General features: G+C 37.2%; 1 protein-coding gene across 2 annotated transcripts in view; it reads right to left on the bottom strand.

The window, feature by feature from the left end:
• The window catches only part of nrg3 (neuregulin 3), a 361,800-nt gene extending 357,473 nt beyond the window's left edge, over window positions 1-4,327 (bottom strand). The window contains exon 1 of one of the 2 annotated variants that reach the window (XM_031904763.1): window positions 2,867-4,327. In XM_031904763.1, the coding sequence (XP_031760623.1) occupies window positions 2,867-3,572 (706 nt within the window). In that variant the 5' untranslated portion in view covers window positions 3,573-4,327. The remainder of the gene's footprint in view (window positions 1-2,866) is intronic. The other variant, NM_001114241.1, reaches the window with a different exon arrangement.
• Between the last annotated feature and the right edge of the window lie 18,606 nt (window positions 4,328-22,933).

Raw genomic sequence — 22,933 nt, 5'->3', positions numbered from 1 at the left:
TCCCAAAATGAACTTGGATTAAGAAACTGTCACGTGACACCTCAGTTTTAGAAAGCAATGTTTTCCCATGTTTCTACATACCAACTGCAAAAACAATATTTGCTTGATTTTTTCTTTTCTTAATAAGGCCACAACTGTACAACCAAGACATGACATCTTATAATTTACACTTTTTATTTCAGTCCCAGCCTTTTTCTATAACATTAGTTATATGCTGACTAAAACAATCAAATACACCTATTCTAATGTAAAATATATCTATTTACTAACATCTAATTGGATTCCACATAGACTGTGTTATACTGAAATAAAGGACACCAATCTACTGAACTCTATCTATATTCACAAGATCAGAGTTATCTCTGATAACTGTCATTTTATCATCATTTTGCACAGACAAGAGAGTAGGACACTCAGCAACAGAGAGGCTCCCATAAAAGGTCTTCTTTCTATCATATCCCATAAGTTACAGATGTCCTTCAGAGATTCACACTGTGGCAATTACGATAAACAATGCTGTATATCTTAAAACGTATAGTTGACAGATGAGATGGTTTAAAAACAGAACAACAGAATGCATAAAATAGCATAAAATGCAATAAAATGCTAGTAATTGCAAAATATAAAGCAGACTCATTCATGATGTAGCTCATTTATTTTTAGGCTCATACACTCAAACATTTGATGTGTCCATAGTCATTCAGTGCTTCTGTCTTTGTTTCCAAATTGTCAACGTTTCCAATAAAAAAAACCCAGAAATCTTTTAAAAATCAACCTATATTATGATATGAGCATAGCTGCTTTTATTTGCTTTTCATTTCCTCACTGCACATGGGTGTTGCCAGTAAATAATTATTTATTAATCAGTTTTTCTGTCTCGGTTACATTACAGTAGTCCCTTAAGTGCATATTCTGAAGAAGGATTTTTTTTTTTTTTTACAAAGGCAAACCCTTTCAACTGCAATGGTGGTAACAAGTATGAGACAAACTGATTTACCATTAGTGTGTGTGTGTTGTATTTAAGTGCCAAACTAAACACATAAATACATATATAATATATATATAAAATGTGTGCAGCTCCAAAAGTCTACCTCTAACAAAGGTAGGTTTTATCCTAAATTGCATTGGATTATTAATAAAGGTTTAAATTTCGGTAATGGCAATGTGTATTTGTAAATGCAATGCATTTTTTTTGTAAATGCAAAACCATAGATCTAATTAACCGTCAATAGTAGTGTGGCCTGTAATTCAATTGAGTTGCATTGTAAACCCCTTAGGCATTTAAAAACCTATTGTGATGCAAGCCATTGCAAAGATAAATATAAGATAAATGGTACATTTCTAATTACAAAGCATCTGTTATCCTTATAAGATTATTCTTTATATCTCTTAAACCTTTTTCTCAAACTGCCCTGCATACAAGTCCTTCCAAACATCCCTTCTTGGCTATGGTGCTGTTGAGTTATTACCTTGTTTGCTATACTGATTTAGAAACAGCTTTTTCCAATTTCCCTGTTTTGTCAATTCAGTATCATTTTCTCTACAGATGGGTTTATGTATCCTGGGGCTTATCAACAAATGGATTTAATGAAGCCAAAATACCCTGAAACAAATAAATATTATTACTGAATCCCCTAGCAATATAATTACAGATTATCTGCCAAAAGACACAGGCAGGATTACCCTTTCATATAATGATGCTCAATATCCTTCACTGCCACCACCATCTATATGGCATATTAGGGATACCACTTCTTTTCCTGCAATGGGAACTCATTTTTTCCCTTTCACCTATATCTGTATAAGCTGAATATATTTCTGGAACTTCCATATATGCCCTTGTCCTAAATAACCTTCATAGGTTGCAGAGCTTTAAGCTAAGGTTAGAACACGCTTCAGATGCAGTCACAGTGCCCTCAGAGAAACAAAAAAGATGATTTGTACTTGAGAAAAAAACAATTTGAAGAGTTAATGAGTAGATTATTATATTAGGAAAATAGTATATTACATTGTTCATATTTTGGATATACCAGTAATACAGAGTACTGTGTAGATGTAATTCTCAAGTAGTTTTCTAAATTACCAATATGAATCCAATATAGAATATCTATCTATCTATCTATCTATCTATCTATCTATCTATCTATCTATTTATCTCATCTATCTCATCTATCATCATCTATATCTCTATCATCTGCTCACACACACACACACACACACACACACAATTTTCAAAGCTATAACAAGCAAGTATAGCAACAATTTAAAGACATATATATTACATCATTTTAATTAGTATATATCCTGTTCTGAAAAAATAAAATTAAAATAAGGAGGCTGATGCACAGCTTTTCAAATGGATCAAAAGCTAACGTGAAAAAAAACCTGAATATTGCATATAAACCAATCCAATTTGCACTTCAATGGGATTTGCTATTTTATCTTATTGCAAAAGACGTTAAACCTCCCTGTACAGCAGTGTTCTGTTTTATTATTGCTGCAGGATTGAAGATGTATCATTGTATAGCAAATACCTTGATTTTTCATCCTTTATGTTCTCTAAATGATCAAAAACTTAAAGTTAACCAGAAGCATTCAGCACATCTGCAGTGACAGTGCGGTCATTTTACAGTAGCATAAAAAAGACAGCTAACCCATTAATTGCTGGAAGAGGCTGCAACATGCTGCTTAGGTATATGTTGCAGATGCTCTCCAGCACTGAAGGGGTGAAAGTGATGTTCTTTACCCTGGAGGATAGATGCATTTCTCTACCTTCATAATGAATTCTCTGCAAATTCCTCAACCCTTCCACACCCAAATCAGCATAGAAGGGTTCCCATGACATTTTATGCCATGTTCTACTTACGGAATTTGGGCAGAGTGGTAGTTTCCGGGGTGGTGGTAGACTCCTGAAAACGAGATTGTGTCCAGGACTGTGTGGAATCATGAAGATAAATTTTGTAGGAAGAGGTAGAATATTCCGCAGTGGGCCAGATGGGCATTGGCTGGGTGGTGGGGGTCCCTGGAAGTGGGCGTGAAACAAAAGTGGTCGTGCTAGGGGGGACAGTGGTAGATATAACTGTAGGAGGGGCGACAGTATGGCGCACTGTTGTGGTTCTAGGGCTTGCCCGAATAGGTATTCTGCTTCCTGGGAGTCGAGTTGGTGCCCGAGTTGTTGTAGTCAACCGAGTACTAATTTGATTTGGGGTCCTTGTAGTAGTTGTTGTAGTTGTAGTCTCCATATTTTTGGGAAAAGAGCTGGGTTTCGAAAGGAAAATAGGGTCCTGGCCGATACCCTTGGAATCCATTAAATCGGTTGGGACATAATCCTTTACAGATCCCACTACAATCCACTTTAAAAGCATAAGACTTAGACCCAAACCAATGAATCCAATTAAGAGAGGCACTACACATAGCCATGTTTGCTGTCTGTTCCAGACAATGCAGTCACTACACTGCACCTCCCGAGGGTTAGGTACCCCATCCTCTTCCTCAGTGGTGTTTCCACCTGCCACCTCCTCAGCAGCAGCCGGACGTACAGGTGGGGATGTCGAGGCAGCCCCTTCACTCATCCTTTATTCCGTTTACCCCCCAAAATACATCAGTGTTGAGAAGCAGGATCATCGGCACTGAAGTCAGCTCCCACAATAAGGAAAGAGAAAAAAAAAACATACAGCATTCAGTGCCACGAAAAATTAACAGATATCATTCTCCATTTGGATCAGTGATTCAAGTGCAGTGCAAATAACAGGAGCAGCTGCTGAATCAGCTAAAAGGCTCTATCCATCCCTCCTTTAACATTGTATTAATCCTCATATGTCTTCACTTTCCTGTCTTTCTCTCCTCTTTACGATACAATCACATATACCAGGCTTCTTTTTTTTCTTCTTTTTCCCAAGCATCCGGGTGTCCCTCCTGTCTACTCGATTAGTAACATTCCTGCACACAGTGGCTGCCTTCTATCTCCTTTGCTTCTATCACAGAACAGATGCACCAGCGTTCCTTGGCTGCTTCTTTGAAAGGCGACGGAGCAGCAAAATGCACCTGTTATTCAGCAGTCCCTGCAACCAACCCTTGGCCAGCACTTTAAGAGAGAGACCAATCCGAAGCTAGAGCTATGGTGAGACTGAGCTCTGGAAGGCAGCAGCAGCAGCAGCAGTAGCTGTGATATTGAAACCAGCAGAAGCATTTCCAATAGCATAAAATGAGCCAAGAGCAAAACAGTATCTAACCTATATTGTGTGTATGTGCATTACACACGCATACAAATGCATTTGCTTCATTTGAGTGAAGCATAATGCAGCTCTTGCCAATCTGTGCTGCATCAACAGAATATTCTTTAGCAGAGAAAGACGCTGTGTTCAATAAAAAAAAAAAAAAAATCTGCACCTCCCCTTTATGCCTAATGGTAGTTCCTTAATGCGTACAAGATAAATAAATGATCCAGGAAAATCCCCCAGGAATTGTCTGGCAAACAGTTTTTTAGCAGAGTTGAAACTATCCTGTGTGTGCTAATCCACGAAGAGTCAAGCTCTGTTTCATTATCAAAAGAATAATAGAAAGTCTTTCTGGGACCCCCTGCAGGGAGGGGTTAGAATGGTCAAAGCATGTGCAAATGAAGAAAAAAGAATTTCTTTTTCTAATAGGTGAAAAATCAACACCTTATATAGATGGATTTTTGAGCATTAAAAGTATAAAGCCTATATCAATTTAAGTGACAAATATATTTCCAAATGTAACAAGTAAAGTAGAAAAAAGCATAAGATAGTATTCAGCATGGTGGTACAAACATATTAAACAAACAATATGTGAAATAACAGGATTTCTTTCACATACTGTTTCTCCTTAAACATTACCCATTTAAATAAAAAATTATGGGATAACCAATACAGTCACAGGCATAGAAACGGTCTTTGTCCTCCTGTGCTCTTTGATCATGTGTGCCATAGTTACAACTCATCCCTTGCAAAGCTTTTTGTACAGTTATGTGATCTTTTATCTGCAATTCTTAAGTAATGCAGAGCATATGCCTTAAAACCACATACAACATGATAGCATAAAAAAGCATGGCGTTACTATGGAAGCCTGGGTACCCCAGCAAATTTTTTTCCCGGGCTTTCTCTCCTCCTACCCAGTAGCAATTGTGGTTGACCTGAGACATGGGAAAAAAAAACAAAACATGTTTTTTTAAATAGGACATTAATAACATTTCTGTATAACAAGTATCTGGATAATGGATCCCAAAACTGAGCATTTACAGGAAAATCAGCAGTACTGCAGTTCTGTTGTGGTACCGTTTGCTCTTCTGCTACTACTATTAATGTGTCATTTATTGTTTCGTTAATGCCATCATCATACCACACAATGGGGCACATTTATTTACTCACGAACGGGCCGAATGCGTCCGATTGCGTTTTTTTCGTAATGATCGGTATTTGGCGATTTTTCGGCAAATTATTGCGACTTTTTCGTTGCCATTCCGAATGTTGCGTAAAATCTGGCGATTTTTTCGTAGCGATAAAACTTACGAGAAAAGTCACGGCTTTTTAGTAGCCATTCCGAAAGTTTTGCAAAATGTTGTGATTTTTTCGTAGCGTTCGGATTCATTCAAGCTTCAGTATGGTGACTTTCCTTGGGCCAGGTTGGAGCTGCAGGGTGCCATTGAGTCCTATGGGAGGCTTCCAAAATCATGCTAAGTGTGAAAGTTTCGCCCGCCGCTTACGAGCGTTCAATACGAAAACGTCGCGACAAGATACGAGCGAATCGTAATGGCTATGAAAAACTCGCGTTTTTTCGCGCAAATCGTATTGGTAACGAAAAAGTCGCGACAATTTCCGAAAAGTCGCAAAGGCGCCGAAAAAAATCACAAAAAATACGGAAAAGTCGCAAAATGTTCGTTTTCCAATCAGAATTTTTCTAATTCGGATTCAAATTTGTGTCTTAGTAAATCAGCCCCAATGTATGCTTTGATAGAGTGTAAGGTAAAACATGTGTGATGTTTGTATAAAATTGCAGGAAAACACTGCTGCACTCATCATTTTATGGCAAGGAATCTGTATTGAGCTCATTAAAATAAAGCATAAAGGGATGTGCCCAGATTAATACTTCTCCCTCATGCCCTAAATAATAGCAAATGCAGAATGATTTACTTGTTCATCTGTCACATGAAAGAAACCTATTACTGCAGATCTGTATAAACTACAGCCACTCTTTTCATTAATGAATTACGCAAATGCAAAGTCAGTTTTATGGTAAGACATTTGCCACAGGGTTCCACCAATAAAGGCGCCCCTTTGGGTGTTGTGTACAAATGTAAACAGCATAGTTTTCTGTAAGAATTGATAGATAGTTTCAACATTGTTAAACTGAAAATCTTTATCCTAAGGCTGTCAGGGGATGATGGGAGTTGTAGTTGTAAGAATTACAAGAGGGCAGGGTCTTCAGCTTTTCTGTATTGTAAAGCCCTCCTTTGCCTAATTTGACCCTGTTTCTTGTAATGATTCAGTATGAAGATATAAAGTTTGATACTCTTTATATGTTTTAAATAGAAAAAACATAAATACATAGCACACTTTACTCACTGTATAGAATGATAAAACCTTTACTGGGCAATTTAATAAATATGTTAACAGAATATGCAAGCAATCTTTCCTACACTTTTTAATTTGCATGTAGAGTATTATTAGACATTTTGCAAAATCATAGAAAAATGATTCTACATTATATATAGATTGCATAAGTGCACAGTGTATGTAATAAAACTTCTAACTGGAAAAGTTGTTAAAGTTGTGCCAAAAAACACCCCCATTAAGTAGGGCTTAAAACACGTGCTATAAATAAAGAACATTACATTGCTCAATGCTATATTTTTTCTTAATTTTACCCATTTTTTTTTTCTATTGATGATTTTTGTTCCCCTGCCAGAGTTCTCAGTAGTTTACCCTTGCACAGGTATAACAAGGAAAATTGCACATGAAAACTACAATCATACCATGCTGTGTTGGTAGCTAGGGGGTTAAAGAGAGGCTTTATAGAAGTGAAAGAAAATTGCTGCCACTATTTGCTGAAGAGCCCTCAACATTTGATACAATTATATGAAGTTATCATGCTCAATATCTGCAAATCATGTTTAAATATAATATTTTTTACATTATTTAAGGATCAAGTACAGTCAAACCCCCATCTAATGACTTTTCAGAAAACCAAGGAAAATAGTGTAAAATTAGGAAAATGTTAAAGAATATTAGCACAAGTCAGTTTTACTTTCAACCACAATATTTACTGTGTTAATGATAAGGATTAAGCATTGCAGCAATAAAGGGGCCCTGGGATAGAACGAAGGATGAGGTAAGGGTACGGGGCCATGACAAGGAAAGGCCCGGGAAATTGCTTGGCTTAGGGATTCTGGGTAATGTAGTCCTTTGGGGTGATTGGCTAAGAGGAGGAAAGGACAGGATAAGCTCCCACCCTCCCTCCCCTATTTGAGGAGCAAAAGTGGGTTGTAACAAAAAGGATATTAATTAGAGGAGCGTAGTCGCAGCCGAGGATTTCATAGCTAACTGGGGTTCAGACAGAAGGTTAAGCCTGAGGCTAGGGATTACAGCAATAGGTCGGTGGGGTAAATGGGGCTGTGGTGTTAAAGAATGGTGGTTTATAACCTCAGGGATCTGATTGCAGTGGCTGCAGGTATAGCTTCCACAAATGCAGCCTTCAGCGGCTTATTGTTATTATGTTATATAATGACATGAATAAGTTATTCTTAAATGGGGTTGTGTGTAATAATGGCAAATTTGATACCGTTGTAAATAAATGTACTGCTGCCTTTTCTATTCACTAAAGGTTGTAGTGTAAGTGTATTTGACAGGATCAAAGGGAGGGTAAAGATCTAAGAATGAAGGATTGTGCTGGCGCTGCCAGGGGTGCATTTGCTAGACCTCTCTAACAATCACATGCACAAGCTAAAACAATAAGTGATTTGTGCATGACTGTATGAGATGCAACCTAATTGGAATTGACTATTTCCAGACACATCTATGGCATAATATTCATACGGTTAGTATTTTAAACCTCATTACTTTCACAGAGCACAAACGGACATTTTGGGGAACATAAGGACAACATTTTGGTGTAAAATTTGGAAAAACAAGATGTAAAATCAGAGGCAAACACCCACTGAAATGCAGTTGGTAGGACCACAAAAACGCAGTGTAAAATGCAGGAAAATGTAAAATCGGGAAATGTAAACTGAGGTTTTACTGTAATTAAAAAGATGAATCGTTTTGTGATTGATATGTACCACCCAGCACAATTGGTGTGTTTTCATAATGAGCTGCTATTTTACTATTTTACCACCTCTTTTATCACCTTAAACAGGAGAGTATATTGGACAAAACACAATGGTTCAGCATTGTCCCAGGGCAGTTAAGAGTAGCAATAAGTCAGCAGTGTTTTTTTTATCAGTCTACCATAGTATAGAATGGAAGTAAAGCAATATAATGCATAATGGATTTCCCTGACTTTGTATTATCCCAGATTTTACATCATTTTTTCTGATCCCCTGAAAAAGTAAAATAGGGGTTTTGCTGTATTGTATTGGTTTGTGAATTTTCTTGCTAAGTGGTAACAACTGTTATTAACGCCCATGACTCTGTGTGTATGTACCCTTGTTATTGTTCAAAGAATTGCAATTTCATCCTTTGATAAATATGCCCCAAGCTGTACCTAAGATTTCAAAAATTAAAGCACTAAAGAAAGCTTGAAATTCATACCCACAGCTACAGCTCATTAGTTACGATACAATAAAATAATTTAGAAAATAATAATCCAATACATAAACCCATAACCCATAAAAACCCATGACTGTTGATATTTTGTTGTTGTAGCTGTCTTTTAACCATGATTTTTTTTGTTGCCCATTGAAGGCAAAGTTAGTCATATCTATAATATATATAATCAAGTAAATAGGCGACAATTTTTACTCACAACTTTTTTTGCTCACTCCAAATGCATTAAAGCCAATGGTATTTTTTTGTGGCGACTTTTTTGTTTCAGTGACATATTTTCTTGCCGACTTCTTGCCTTAGCAACTTTTTGGTACAGTGGTTTTGTGGTCTTTTTTGTCGATCTTTGTCACAGTTTCACAAAAAAATTTACCAGTGGCGGAATGCGAATCGCTAGTTCTGGCTCCTACTGAAAGCTCAGGATAAGGCACAATGCTCTGACATGGCTGCCTACACCCCGAAATTACAGCTAATGGTATAGTGAAATTGGTTGAGTGAGACTGGGTGTTTAATTTTCAAATATAAATATTAAAACTGCGATTGCCCTTAGAAATGTATAAATATGGCATAATCTTAAATTGTGAATACTTATATAAACACTCTGCGCTCGAGTTACACCACAACCTGGGTGATGAAACAAAATATTCGCTAAAGAGTTTTCGCAAATTGTGAATTTACTGTATATTGGCAAAGTACAGTCACCTCTATATTCATGCACAATGACAATCTCCCATCTCATTTGCACACATGCAAACATCCATCTCATTTGCAAGCCATTTGAAAACATTTTTGTACAATGCCCATCTCACTGTGATTTGCAAAAAAGAAGTTTGTAAATGACCCCCAATGCATCCCAGTGGCTATACAGTAAAGAAAATGGAAGAACACTTGGCTTCACATTACAGTGAAGGCGACACATAAAAACCAGAAATGCCTCAATGCCAATGTAGCCTTTGAAATAAGCCCCTTTCATCAATCTGAATTCTTTTTCATATTCACTGATCATAAGCAGAGAGAAGGTTTTTTTTTGCAGGGTAAGAAAAACACTGGAAATTTGAGCTCTTATTGGCAGGGCCCTTTTTACCTCTTGTGTAAGTAAATGTGTATGTTTAATGAATACACGCAGGTATTGTAGAGTGCTGGCAGTTGGCAGTTTATAAATATGTGATTATAAAAATAATAATGGTAAATGTCTTCAAAATGTAAATGAACAGTATACCCTCCTTTACAACATGAGTTCAGTAAATAGGACTTGTGCTGAACATGCTTTTCCCTAATGTTGTAAGCACAAAAATTTGTCTTTTGTTATTTTTAAACTGAATAGGATACACAGTAAAATTGAAGCTACTCAATGGAGCATATTTACTAAAGTAGGAATTTGTTCCTTGTGTAAAGTCGCCTAACGTCACCTAAATTCTTCAAGTTTATTTTCATAACATCACCTCATCCAAGCCCCTCTTAAAGGCATTAACAGAATCTGCCATCACAACATCACTCTGAAGGGCATTCCACAACCTCACTGCCTTTGCCATAAAAAAACCACCTACGCTGCTTCAAATGAAAGTTCTGTCCCTCTAATCTAAAGGGGTGGCTTCTGGTGTACTGATGTTTTTTATGAAAATAAGAACATCCCCTATCGGTCTATAATTCCCTCTAATGTACTTGTAAAGAGTAATCATGTCTTCTCGCAAGCACCTTATTTCCAGATAAAACAAACCCAAAAAGCATCTGCTGAGCAACTAGGAGAAGATCCCTTGTAGGGGATTTCCATACATAGGGACAGTCCCTACACAAATGAATATACCTCTAATATATCCATATCACAGTGCATAATAAGTGAGCCTGATTAGGAAATCCATTATTGATTAACTCATGGTAAAGACAGTTCTGTACTCACACAGACTGGAACAAGGAACTTTATGAACAGGTAAAGTAAATCCAAATCCTGAAAGATTGGAGTGAATCACGGAAGTGAATATTTATCATGCTTATCTCAGTTTAGTATTTTTGCATTTTGAATTTAGGTATCAAAATAACAAAAGGTGCAGTTCGGGGACTAGAACATAGTAAAAAAAAAATCATAAAGTGAAACCAGAGGAGCTTTAAAGTTGTTTAGGGTCACAAAAATAATAAATATTTTTAAGGTGCCTAAATAAAGTCTGCAGATCTCTAGCTGGGCAGTACTGGTATTCTTAGGAAGAAGCTTAAACAAGATTCTTGTTAGTGCCCCTGTACCAATTTAGAAAACAAGAATCACTGCAAGGATATTACTTTGTAAATAATGGCAATAATGTAAAGTAAAGTTTTTAATACTGACATGAGGTTACTTTTTATATGGAAACCTGATATCCAGAAAACTGTTAATTACAGAATGCCCATTAAGCAAATCATTGAAATGCATTCAAATTATTTCATTTTTCTATATAACAATAAAATAGTATTCTCACAAAGCTGCATTAATCCATATTAATCCATATTAGTGGCATTACAATGTGTCAGGCTTTAGTAATGCTTAAATGTTTAAGGTATTCTGGATAATAGATCCCATATCTGTACTATCAAGCTTACATTTTAGGAGGAATGAATGCAAGCAAAAGTTTCCATCCATTCTAAATTTTTTAATTGTACCTATTTGTGCAGTTCAAGGACAATATACCAGTTATTATTGCTTGTGTAAAGTACTTAAAACTGTAGCAATTTAGTCATTATTTTAATCATAACCTTTGAAACCACGGGATATGGAAAAGAAGTAAAATAATTTATGCTGCATTCTGAAAAGAAAACAAGGCATATAGTTTGCTTTATTTCAGAAATTATGCTTTTGCGTTTTTATATTGTCTGCTCGATTACCAAGGCACAAATAAACCAATACTTATTTATTTTCTGTTTACGCTCTCTCTAGTTCCTAAGTCCTTATCATCTCTACCTGAACAGCCTTAAACCTCTAATTTTCCATATTAAAGCAAACATGCTGTTTAAAATGTTTTAGGTAAATGACTAGTTCATTTCACTGCAAAGAAATAATTGCCCCTATTTAGTTTACTAAAGGAAAAGTGAATAATGAATCAATAATAAATTATGATTCAATTCATAAAATGGCATCCTAAGCATATATGGAAATGCAATCTTCCAAATGATCCACTCTGGAAGTGTTTATGAATGTAGGCAGTTTTGAACCCTGCCTCTTTGTTTACTAATTTTAGCAAAAAAAGTCAGAATTCCTCCAGAAACTCAGCTGATATAGTGATGATGGAAATACTGTGAGCACCAGGTCACTTATCCCAACTCAAACACAGAAGGACATATTCAAAATTTGGATGATACATATGAAAAAATGGCTGTACTTTTTTCAAACTAAAAGTAATGACTGAGTACAGTTTTAATTTTTAATAGTACAGGTATGGGACTAAAACTGATTTCCTTTTTCTCTGTAGTAATAAAACAGAACCTTGTAATTGATCCCAACTAAGATATAAAAAACCATTATTGGATGCAAAACAATCCTATTGGGTTTAAGTAATGTTTTATTAATTTTTTAGTAGACTTAAGGTATGGAGATCCAAATTACGGAAAGACCCCTTATCCAGAATACCCGTGGTCCCAAGCATTCTGGATAACGGGTCCTATACCTGTACAAGTAACAGATGCTTTACAGTAATTCATGTATATTAATAACCACCAGTAACAAATCAGATAATCTTTACTTGAAATAGAAGGCACACCTTACTGTAAAACAAGGTACTTTAATGGACTTCACCTTTAACAAAATAAATTATTTATGAAGTGACCTTGACACCCATCTGTCACATTGCCTCCCACAAAGCAGGCATGGCCAGCTCAGTACAAACTGATGTTTTAACCGCAGCACTAAAACCATTTAAAAAGCATCTCTCTCCCTTCCTTCCTTCTTGTTATTAATGTGAGCAGTAATGGAAATCTCTTCAGAGGAGAGACAGATTTACAGCCATGCAATTCATTAAAGGTTATTTTGCTGAATGGGTTTTGTGTAGAAGCCCTGCCTGTCTGAATATTCTATCCAGTGACTCTTTTTTTATTTTGTCCTTAAATAAACCGGCTAATATGTCCCCATTGGTCCAGCAGTAAGCACCAGTAATTTTGCTGATCTGTTTGGGTCACTCCTACATATTGATTATATTTCACCTTACTTTAAAATTATTCTATTGATGTGAAAAATTGGAGGGGTTATTGTTTTTTTTATGCACCCTCTGGCTATCAGGGCTAATAAATATTCTAATTATGTCAAGTAACTGAATAGAGATGCAAATGAATAGCAGTAAACATGAAGCAAAAAATATATACAATTTTTTTTCTGCAGGGAAGTCTTATTTTCTGCTTCCTTCAATATTCTCTCTCATTATCTAATATCTGGTGATGGGTTCCTGTCAGGACTCACTGGTCTAGAACCAGGGACCTGCTATATTCTGGCTGCTGCTCCTCCTGCAGTGTGGGAGAGGCCTGGTGGAATATATTATTCTCTTTTCCTTCTCTCTGTATTCCCTGGTCCACACCCATGATTCAACTGTAAGCAAGAGCCCAATTAAGAGGCTATTTAAGCCAGCTGCCTTTCCCATACCCTGGCGCTCTCCTGTCTGTCTAAGTTGTCTGAATTTCTGCTCCTGAAAATCTTTTCTGTCCTGTAAATCTTGTGCCCATCCTGTCCTTTTCCCTCATTATTCTGATATTCTGACTTCCCAGTTTTGATCCTTGGCCTGTTATATGGAGTTTGATTCTTTCCTGACTACCCTGACCTTTGGTCTGTTTTTCTGTTTGATTGCGGCCTGCCCTGACCAATTGCCTGAACTCATTAAATCTTGTAAACACGCAGTTCATGTCTAGAAGAATTTTTTTTTTTACGCAACTTGCTGGATTTTTTCGTGACAAAATTTTGAAGCAGCTTTGTGAAAAAAATTTGCTAATGCCGAAATGCGGATTTAAGAGCATATATATATTTATATACTGTCTGGAAGGAAGATTATTTTCTCAGTTTGTACCAAATCATTTGTGGGCATATGGCAAATAATGCCCCTAAAGCTTGAACACTTTCAGTGTCAGAACTTTCTGCACTTCCCTCTCACCAGTGTAGTTGTTACTACTTTATTGCCCCATAAATGCCATACATTACTCTGGTTCCTTCATGGTATAGTCGATTACATCAAATATAATGGGGTCATTGTGGATTTATGCTACAAAAATGTTGATGTTACTTTAGACCTGCATTGCACAAAATAAATAGGAAACAATTAGCAGTGAACCAGAACTTTTTCTCTTTACTGCAGGTCTGCTTTAATTTACAGTTAACTGTAATACTTATGTTTCTATAAGACTTCCTCTCACTATGTTTGCTTACATAGTATCTCCAGAGTAAAACATGAGTAAAAGCATGAGTAAACTAGCATAAAAACATCTCAAAAGCAATGAGGCATGTAGCAATACTTGGGGCGCTCCTCATGTGCTCTGGTACAGGTTCCTACCTCCCTCTCTGTTGTGTGCCAGATGTCATAGATAATGTCATGTATAATCATACTGCACTCATTACCTCAGGTTCTCCCTACAGACCTGACTACTGCACTAGGAGGTTTATAACCTCCACTCCTTGATGGAGAGCCTAGGCTGCCCAACTCATTAACCTAAACACATACATCTAAAGTAACATTAAACCAATAAATTGTAACAATTTTATAACACAAGTATAAACCTTTTTTGTATATGTTTATCAATCACTTACCAATGAATACATGTTGTGCCCGAGTGCTTAAACCCCAAACCCTTTACTGTATACAAAGATTCATTCAGTGTAACCTCTAAAGATGTGTGTTGCCTCCCACCAGTCCATATACAGGTTGGTATATGTGCACACATATTTTGCACCCATTGAGGGCCCACATCTCTGGAAGTAAAATGCTGACTCGAGTTTTAAAAAATTGTGATACAAAACATATAAAATTACTTCTAGTATAAATTGCTTAGAGGCTTAATTATATTTAGGGGCCCATTTAAGATTTAGAGGTTTGTGAAAACACAAAAACATTTTTCGTTTTTACTTAAACCATGAATGTTACATAATTTATTAAAACAGCCTATTATAAAAAGCAGGAACAAAAAAATGAAAACCTCAAAATCCTCAATTTCATAAGAATTATTGTGCGCCAACAGTCACTATAGCCCAGGCTCAAATCAAAACTTTTAAAGATATGTATAACTTGATTGGCGTTTTTAGTTAAGTACTGAGGTGTTTTATTACAGGCTGCAAACAATCAGCCTTCTTACTGGTTAACAAGTCTGTTGATGAATGATTAAACTAATTGAGACCACCGGATGTATAGGAAACAAGAATCCTTTAATTTTGGCAATAAATACTCCCTCAGAATTTTTTTTCTCTACCAAACGTGTCAACTGGCACATTTTAATGTAGTCTGTTGAATTTAAAACTAATACTATCCACAGTTTAATTGGGTGGGAACATGCTTTCTGAACTCTTTCATATAATGCAGACAATTTTGTCTGAAAAACTTACCCTTACACTTACCCCTAAAGTGCATAGGATAGAATTTTAATTTCAATTTAATATTATATGAATTCACTTACTAGATATCTGTTGTATTTATTACTTAAAAGTTGATTCCTCCCTGAAGTCAAGCTTAAGAGAGCCCATGGCATCAGTAGGGGTATATCAATATACCTAAGAATGCTCACTTTTTCTCTCATTTTCGTTCTTTCCCATGTAGCCCAGGGGCTAAAACATAAAATACCTTTTAGTGAGTTGACCTCCTGTTTATTAACCTGTAGACCAGTAAACTGTAGATTATAGCTGTAGTGATGATTAAAAAGAGCAATACCCCATATCACTAACAAGACCACACTTATCGACTGTTAAATATATAGGTTTTTATACTTTGTATTCAACTACAAGCACAGTTATGACCATTGGAGTATGTTGATTGAGGAAATATTTCACTTTTTTTTTTTTTTTAAATGGTTACTTTCCACAGAGGTACAGTCTCTAAAGGATTAGAATATGCCTTGGTTTTTTTGTGGTATAACAGTTCAAATAATATTTATTTAAATATCTCTGATATGAACAATACCCAGTCTTCTTGTACACTTAATTCACATAAAATAGTCTTGGTTCAAATCTTACATGATCGTTAACATTTTGTAGATTTATATTGTTCATATCACTCTTTGAATAGCACACCAAAAAGCTGAGAGCAAGCTAAGCAAAAGAATAGCTTACAGAAGAATGTCAAGCAGCATCTTTCAAATCAAGACCTACTGTATATGATTAATCAGAAAAGAGAACCGCTTGAGATGGTGTGGATTATATTTTGAATACAGTAGCTATAGTTACTGATCCTATTTCTTTTCTTATGGGGGCATGCACATGGCAATACGAATTCAGATTTTTCCGTATTGAAAATATTTAAAATGCATTCCAGACTGTTACAAAATGTTATAGCATTGTGTTAATTACTGTAATACTGAACTGAAAATATGTTTTGTATTTTACCATTGTCCAGTAGTCTGCAGAAATGTTTGTAAAGGTTGAGTTTTTTAATTTATTATGACACTGTGATTGACAAATATTTTAAATCCCCACAGAACACATACATCACGAACTCGCCGAATGCGTCCGATTGCGTTTTTTTCGTAATGATCGATATTTGGCGATTTTTACGGAAAATTATCGCGACTTTTTCGTTGCCATCCGAATGTTGCGTAAAATCTGGCAATTTTTTCGTAGCGTTAAAACTTGTGCGAAAAGTCGCGCCCTTTTCGTAGCCATTCCGAAAGTTGCGCAAAATGTTGCGATTTTTTCGAAGCGTTCGGATTCATTCAAGCTTCAGTATGGTGACTTTTCTTGGGCCAGGTTGGAGCTGCAGGGTGCCATTGAGTCCTATGGGAGGCTTCCAAAATCATGCAAAGTCTGAAAGTTTCGCCCGGCGCTTACGAGCGCTCAATACGAAAAAGTCGCGACAAGATACGAGCGCATCGTAATGGCTACGGAAAACTCGCGTTTTTTCGCGAAAATCGTATTGGTAACGAAAAAGTCGCGACAATTTCCGAAAAGTCGTAAAGGCGCCGAAAAAAATCGCAAAAAATACGAAAAAGACGCAAAATGTTCGTTTTCCAATCGGAATTTTTCCAATTCGGATTCGAATTCGTGTCTTAGTAAATCAGCCCCAAAGAGTAGGAATTTCACTCCCCTTATATCCAAGATCTGGGAATTAATATTTGCATATATACATTTGCATACATACCATTTATAGGAAGAGAGAGAGAGATAGAGGGAGCGAGCTATTTCAGGCCTGGTCTCATTGCAGAGGCAGAATTCTTTACCATTTGCCATGTGCATAAGAAGTTTCCCTCTAGTTAAAGGACAATGAAAGGTTAATATAAATTAAAAGTAAGTCTAAAGGCATTCTTTTTAAGTACTTCCTGCATATCTAAATTCCCAGATCCCTGCTTGCTTCTCTGAGATATGGTGCTGGCAGCCTACAGCAGTGTGAAGACTACAGTGACATCACTGAAATCTCTCTCCCCTTCCTGTAGGCTGCCAGCGGCAGCCTTCCTATTCTCTGAGCATGTGTGTAACTTGATCCTGTCTCCTGTTCTGAGCTACACATACCCACCAGCCAATCAGAAGCGGATCTGGCAGAGGGGAGGAGGGGGGGAGGGAATGAAACACATGTGCAGTATGAAGCAAGGAGGGAAAGGAAGGGAGAATACCTTTTTAGAGATGGCTGCCTGTTCTAGAAAATGTGAAGTAAGTGTGACTGAGTAAATATTTGATTAGGTGAGCCAAAAGTGTGGCGTTTTTACTAAACAATAGGAGGACTATTGGGCAGTATGCTTTTTAAATTTTGACTTGCAGTCTCCTTTAAGTCAAAGATAAAAGAAAGGATGAAATATTTTCACATCTGCCTTAATTAAGTATACATGACATTGCATGTGCTCAGTCTGTCTGATTTTCTAGCTGTTTCTTAAACCAGATGTTATACTATCATTACCATGGTAATAGGACATTCAGCAAAGAATTACTAATGGAAGATTAGAAAAAAAAAATCTATTCATTACAAAAGTATACAAAGCTGTTCATAGTTGTCCTTCAGAGTTTTTCAAGCAGCCATGGCAGTGCTTGAATCTAACCCCATGTTTCCATTTTTTTAAAACATTTGAATGACAATGAAACAGTGAAACCAACATCACTATACTTTTACTAGCAATGATTAATTTATATAGACCTTTTTGTAAAGAAGACAGCAAGAAACATTATAAATATAGATAAAGTGAAAGCTATTTAAAATGAGGAAAATATCTTTCTACTTTTAACTTTATACTTTTTTTGGATATGAAACAGAAAGACGGCCTAAAAAGACTATTAAAGTCTTACACAATCAAATTGTTAATCAGTGTAGAAGATTAAAGGAATAAGGTAATGGAAAAACATGTTTTTTTCAAAACACATCAGTTGATAGAGCTTCTCCAGCAGAATCCTGCATTGAAATAAGTTTTGCAAAAACACAAACAGATATGTTTTTATATTTTTATATTTTATATTTGCTCTATATGTGCTCTGATAAACTTCCGTCACACTTTACTGCTGAGCTGCAAGTTGGAATGATATCACCCCCCTCCCAGCAGCCGATCAGCAGAACAATGGGAAGGGAGCAAGATAGCAGCTCCCAGTAGATATCAGAATAGCACTCAATAGTAAGAAATCCAAGTCCAGCTTGTGACTCCTCCAGTTACATGGGAGTAGGAGAAAAAATAGGTTACCTGAAAGCAGTTCTAATGTATAGTGCTGTCTCCTTCTGAAAGATCAGACTCAGGCACAATGCACTGAGATGGCTGCCTACATACCAATATTACAATTAAAAAAATATACCTTTGTTGGTTCAAGAATAACATTTTAAATGGTAGAGTGAAGTAAACAGTGTAATTTACAAATAAAAAGTATACCATAAAAATCATGACAGTATTCCTTTCAGCATTAGGGAATATGTGAAAACTAGTGATGACCGAATCTGTCCCAATTAGCTTCGGCAAAAAAATTACGAAACTACAGTAAAATTTTAAAAAATCCACGAAACACGGTTTCATGTCTTTTTTTGGCCATGACCATGCCTATTTTGCCGCAACCTTGAGCATTAAGATGCGGCCATGCCCAATTTGACGCAACATCAACTTATTTTCAATGCACAGCAAATTTTTCAGAGGCAATTTTTCGCAGAAAACATTCACAAAACAATTCGCCGATGTCAAAATGCAGAAATTCGCTGCAAATCCATACCTGGCGAAAAAATTTGCTCATCACTAATTAGAACAACTCCGATCACTGACTAGCACATTCTAGACTTTTTTTCATTTCAGAATTACTTGCGCCTCCAAGTCTGCTGTTCTCTGCACTAAGGACTCCAGAGCGCCTGGTCCATAGCTTGTGGATTTAATGACATGCAGGGTACAGGGCGTATAGGGGGTAGGAGGGCTACCTGCCTTCCCCCACCCACCTCCCCTGAATTAAGCACTGCCTAATGCAGCCAGCTCTTGATTTAAGGTGCATTCTGCAGGTATCTGCACTCTGAAACGGATCTTAGAGGCCTGCGGCTATATGCACAATGCTTCTAAAAGTGAATTTTATAAAGCACTGTACCACCAGAAAGCATACTTTGCACAGCCAGAACACATGATCAGTTTCAAAATATGTTCTCCCAACTATAGAAGACATCCAACTTAATTAAAAATATTGCAGTACAAATATAGCATTTTATTTATTTAATGTTTATAGCACTGTATCTCCCACATGCCACTGGAGTAAAAAAAAATACAATTTTAAGGAGAAATAAAGTAGAACTGCTGCACATTATGTTCTGTACCAGCCCAAGGCAACAAGAGCCCTTTAACGGTGAAGATTTGTGAATCCAAATATGTCCCAAATAGCTCTCCGTTTTCTTTTTTGCTGATTCACTGCACATGCTCTTTGCTGCTGCCAATTACTGAACATATCATATAAAAGTCACAATACAAGGCTGATTAGCAATTAATTCAGACTCTCATTACATGGCTGTTTCAAAACTAGTATAACTAGCTTGAGAATTTAATAATCAGCCCTGTTGCTTACATCAGCTTACATGACAATCAAACCTCATTTTCTGCTTAATAATTTTCAACAACCCCCAAGATTATCTTCAACAGATGCTCAGAGCACATTGAGCATATGAGTCTACTCCTGTGACAAATCTGAAGGCCTGATTCATTACTGTTAACTGTTATAGAGATGGAAAACCTCTAGGCTGGTACAGTAAGAGCTATCTTAATAACAATGTATTTTCTCTGTGGTAAAAAGCCATCCAACCTCTTCTCTAAGCAAACTAATGTATCTGCCAGTACAACTAATTCAGAGAATTCTACAACTTCACAACTGTGAAAAAAACCTTTTAAAACTATTAAGATGGAACCTCCTTTTTTCTAATCAAAATGGATGCCCCTATGTCTGCTAGAAGGACCTACTGGTAAGTAAAGCATTAAAGAGTTTATTATATAATCCCCTTATATATGTATTCATAGTTATACTATGCCCCTTTTAAGTTTTTTTAAAAAGGGTTTAGTTTTACTTTATAAGGTTGAAAAGTTCTGAGTAAACTGACACCGGATATTCATGGGGATTGAAGATATGTTGTTTCTAGAAAACCTAAAATATTAAAAGCAGCATTTTTCAATCACATGTTTGTGTCATGACTGACACTATAGTCCTAAAAACACAATACACTGCATGTGTTAACTACAGAGAATCGTATTATCTACATATAACAGCAATTGCTCGATAAATCAGAATGGGTACATATCTCTTCCTCTTTCATAGTATATAACTGATAAAGTCTTTATAACATCTGAAAATCATCTTAAGATGCATAGTACAGCATTAGTGATGAGCGAATCTGTCCTGTTGTGCTTTGCCGAAAAATTTGCAAAACTGCCAAAAAATGGGCAAATCGTGGCTACCTAACGTTTTTAAAACTTTTTTTAAATTCACGTGACTTTGTTTGACATGACTGTGACTTTTTTTTTACATGATCGTGAATTTTTTTTATGCAAACGCAATTTTTTTTTATGCGACCGCGGCTTTTTCCTCATTCTGCAAATTTTTGTTGGCAGTAAATTGTTGTGGTTATTTTGCAAAAAAAAAAAATTGGCACTGGTATATTGCAGAACTGCACAACTAATACAAGCCTGCCAAAAAATGTTACTCATCACTATACAGCAACTTAATTCTCATCTGTGATCATGGGGCCCAATGACCCAGAGCGTAGTGTAGGGAAGCAGGGCATGACGGGGCTAGGAGGGCAGCCCGCCCCCCGCCCTCCTTCCCCCGCCCTCCTTCCCCCCTCCTCTATATGGGTTCCTGGTGGCTGGCCACTGAGAGCCCTGGATATTTCCCAGGCTTAGCAGGGGGAGGGGTGTTTAAGACAGCCTACCTTCCAGTCGGTTCCAGGCAGCAGGCGGATCAGCAGCTCGCAACGTCCTTCCCTCCCTCCCTTAAAAAAGGGGGTCATTGTTGTTGTCGCAGTTGGCGGAGGGTACCTTACTCCATGCCCCCAGGGGGAAGTTTAAGGGGGGTACTTGTCAAGGAGAGTGTAGCCCGGTTGACCTGCAGTCCTGATCGGAAGGCAGTTAGCCTCGGTTTAGGTCAGGGGAAAAGGAGGCAGGAACCAGGCATTATATTTGGGCGCAGGACCAGTCCCTTGGAGGCGAGTGAGGATTGTTGGTTACTGTAAATGTTGGTTACTGTAAATGTTTGGTATACAAACGGTTTTGTACAAATTAATAATGTTACAAATGTTAACTGATGTGATTTATTGTAAATAAATAACTGCAGGCTTCTTTTCCCAGCTACAGTGTCCAAGTGTGTTGTTTGGGTAAAAGGGTTAAGGGCGTGGGGGAAAAAGGGAGAGGGGTAAGGGTTGCAGACTCGACGCTGCACCTGTCATGTAGTATAAGCTGCTCATACACTGAAAGATCTTGAGGTGGGCAATATTGGGTTGATCACAATAAAGTTATGCAGGCCATTGAGGCCAATGAAGTCCTTTTCCCAACGGGTTTTTTAAAGCTGGCCAATTGACTGCCTTAGCCTACATTAGGAATGAAAAAAAGTGCTGACTCTCCCACACAGTTTGCCTGTCCAAGAAAAGACAAACTTGCATTATTTGAGTGCATGGTCAGATGGCAGTGTTGAGGACAACAAGAAATTGCCCAATCAGTAGAGGCATGGTTGTACAGTGCATGTGCAATGCTGTATGCATTCCTTTCCAAGATAATTGGGTCCCATGAGCAATTTAACAGCTGCCGTTGCTTATTGCTGTTGAGCAGTGCAGGGCTCGTTGGCTAGAACTGAAGTGGAGTGAAGAAACTGAGTTTGGGCCCTATCTGCAAGGAGTTTGTCTGTTCTGCCATTATCCCTGTGGGTATTCTGGTTTTCTTCCACACAGCAAAGAGGAAACTTAATTGTATCTTACTGAAATTGACATGTAAGGTGAATGATGAACAATATAGCCATGTAAAAAGTTATGTGAATGTGTCAGCACTACATAAATTAGGCAAATAAATAAATAATTGCCAAGGGTTGTGAAGCACCTAGAAAAGTCCAGGAAAGCCCTGGAGATATAAGCGCAGGGGCTGCATGACTAGGGATCCGAATAACCAGCAGCCAGATTACACTGGTTTATGTTTAGAGATTGGCAGAACCGGGTGCAACTGTGATTAGGCGAGAAGGAAAGAGTTAAGGCAGGAGAAGGCTGGCCTGGGGAGGGGCGGAGAAAGAGAGGGATGTGATGTCAGAAAAGCACTCACTTCCTTATCTTCTGAGCAGGTAGAAACATGAGGCAGAGTTCTCTCTGTAAATTAATGTTATTAGCTGCAGTATATACACACTAACTCCTCACTATACTGCTGGCTTTAGTGGTAGAACTATTTGGGCAGGCTGCTTGTAGTCTTTTGCTGTATATTAACTGTTTTAGAGCAATTAATCTCACTGTAGCCACTCAGGCAGCATGGTAATCAGCCTGGGCCCAAAAAAGTATCCTCTGTATTATATAGAAATCCAGGCTGTGACACTGAGCTGCTGCTACTGCAACTCA

This window comes from Xenopus tropicalis, chromosome 7 (assembly GCF_000004195.4).
Source record: "Xenopus tropicalis strain Nigerian chromosome 7, UCB_Xtro_10.0, whole genome shotgun sequence".
Taxonomy (NCBI): Eukaryota; Metazoa; Chordata; class Amphibia; order Anura; family Pipidae; genus Xenopus; species Xenopus tropicalis.
This window is presented reverse-complemented; position numbering and strand designations above follow the sequence as displayed.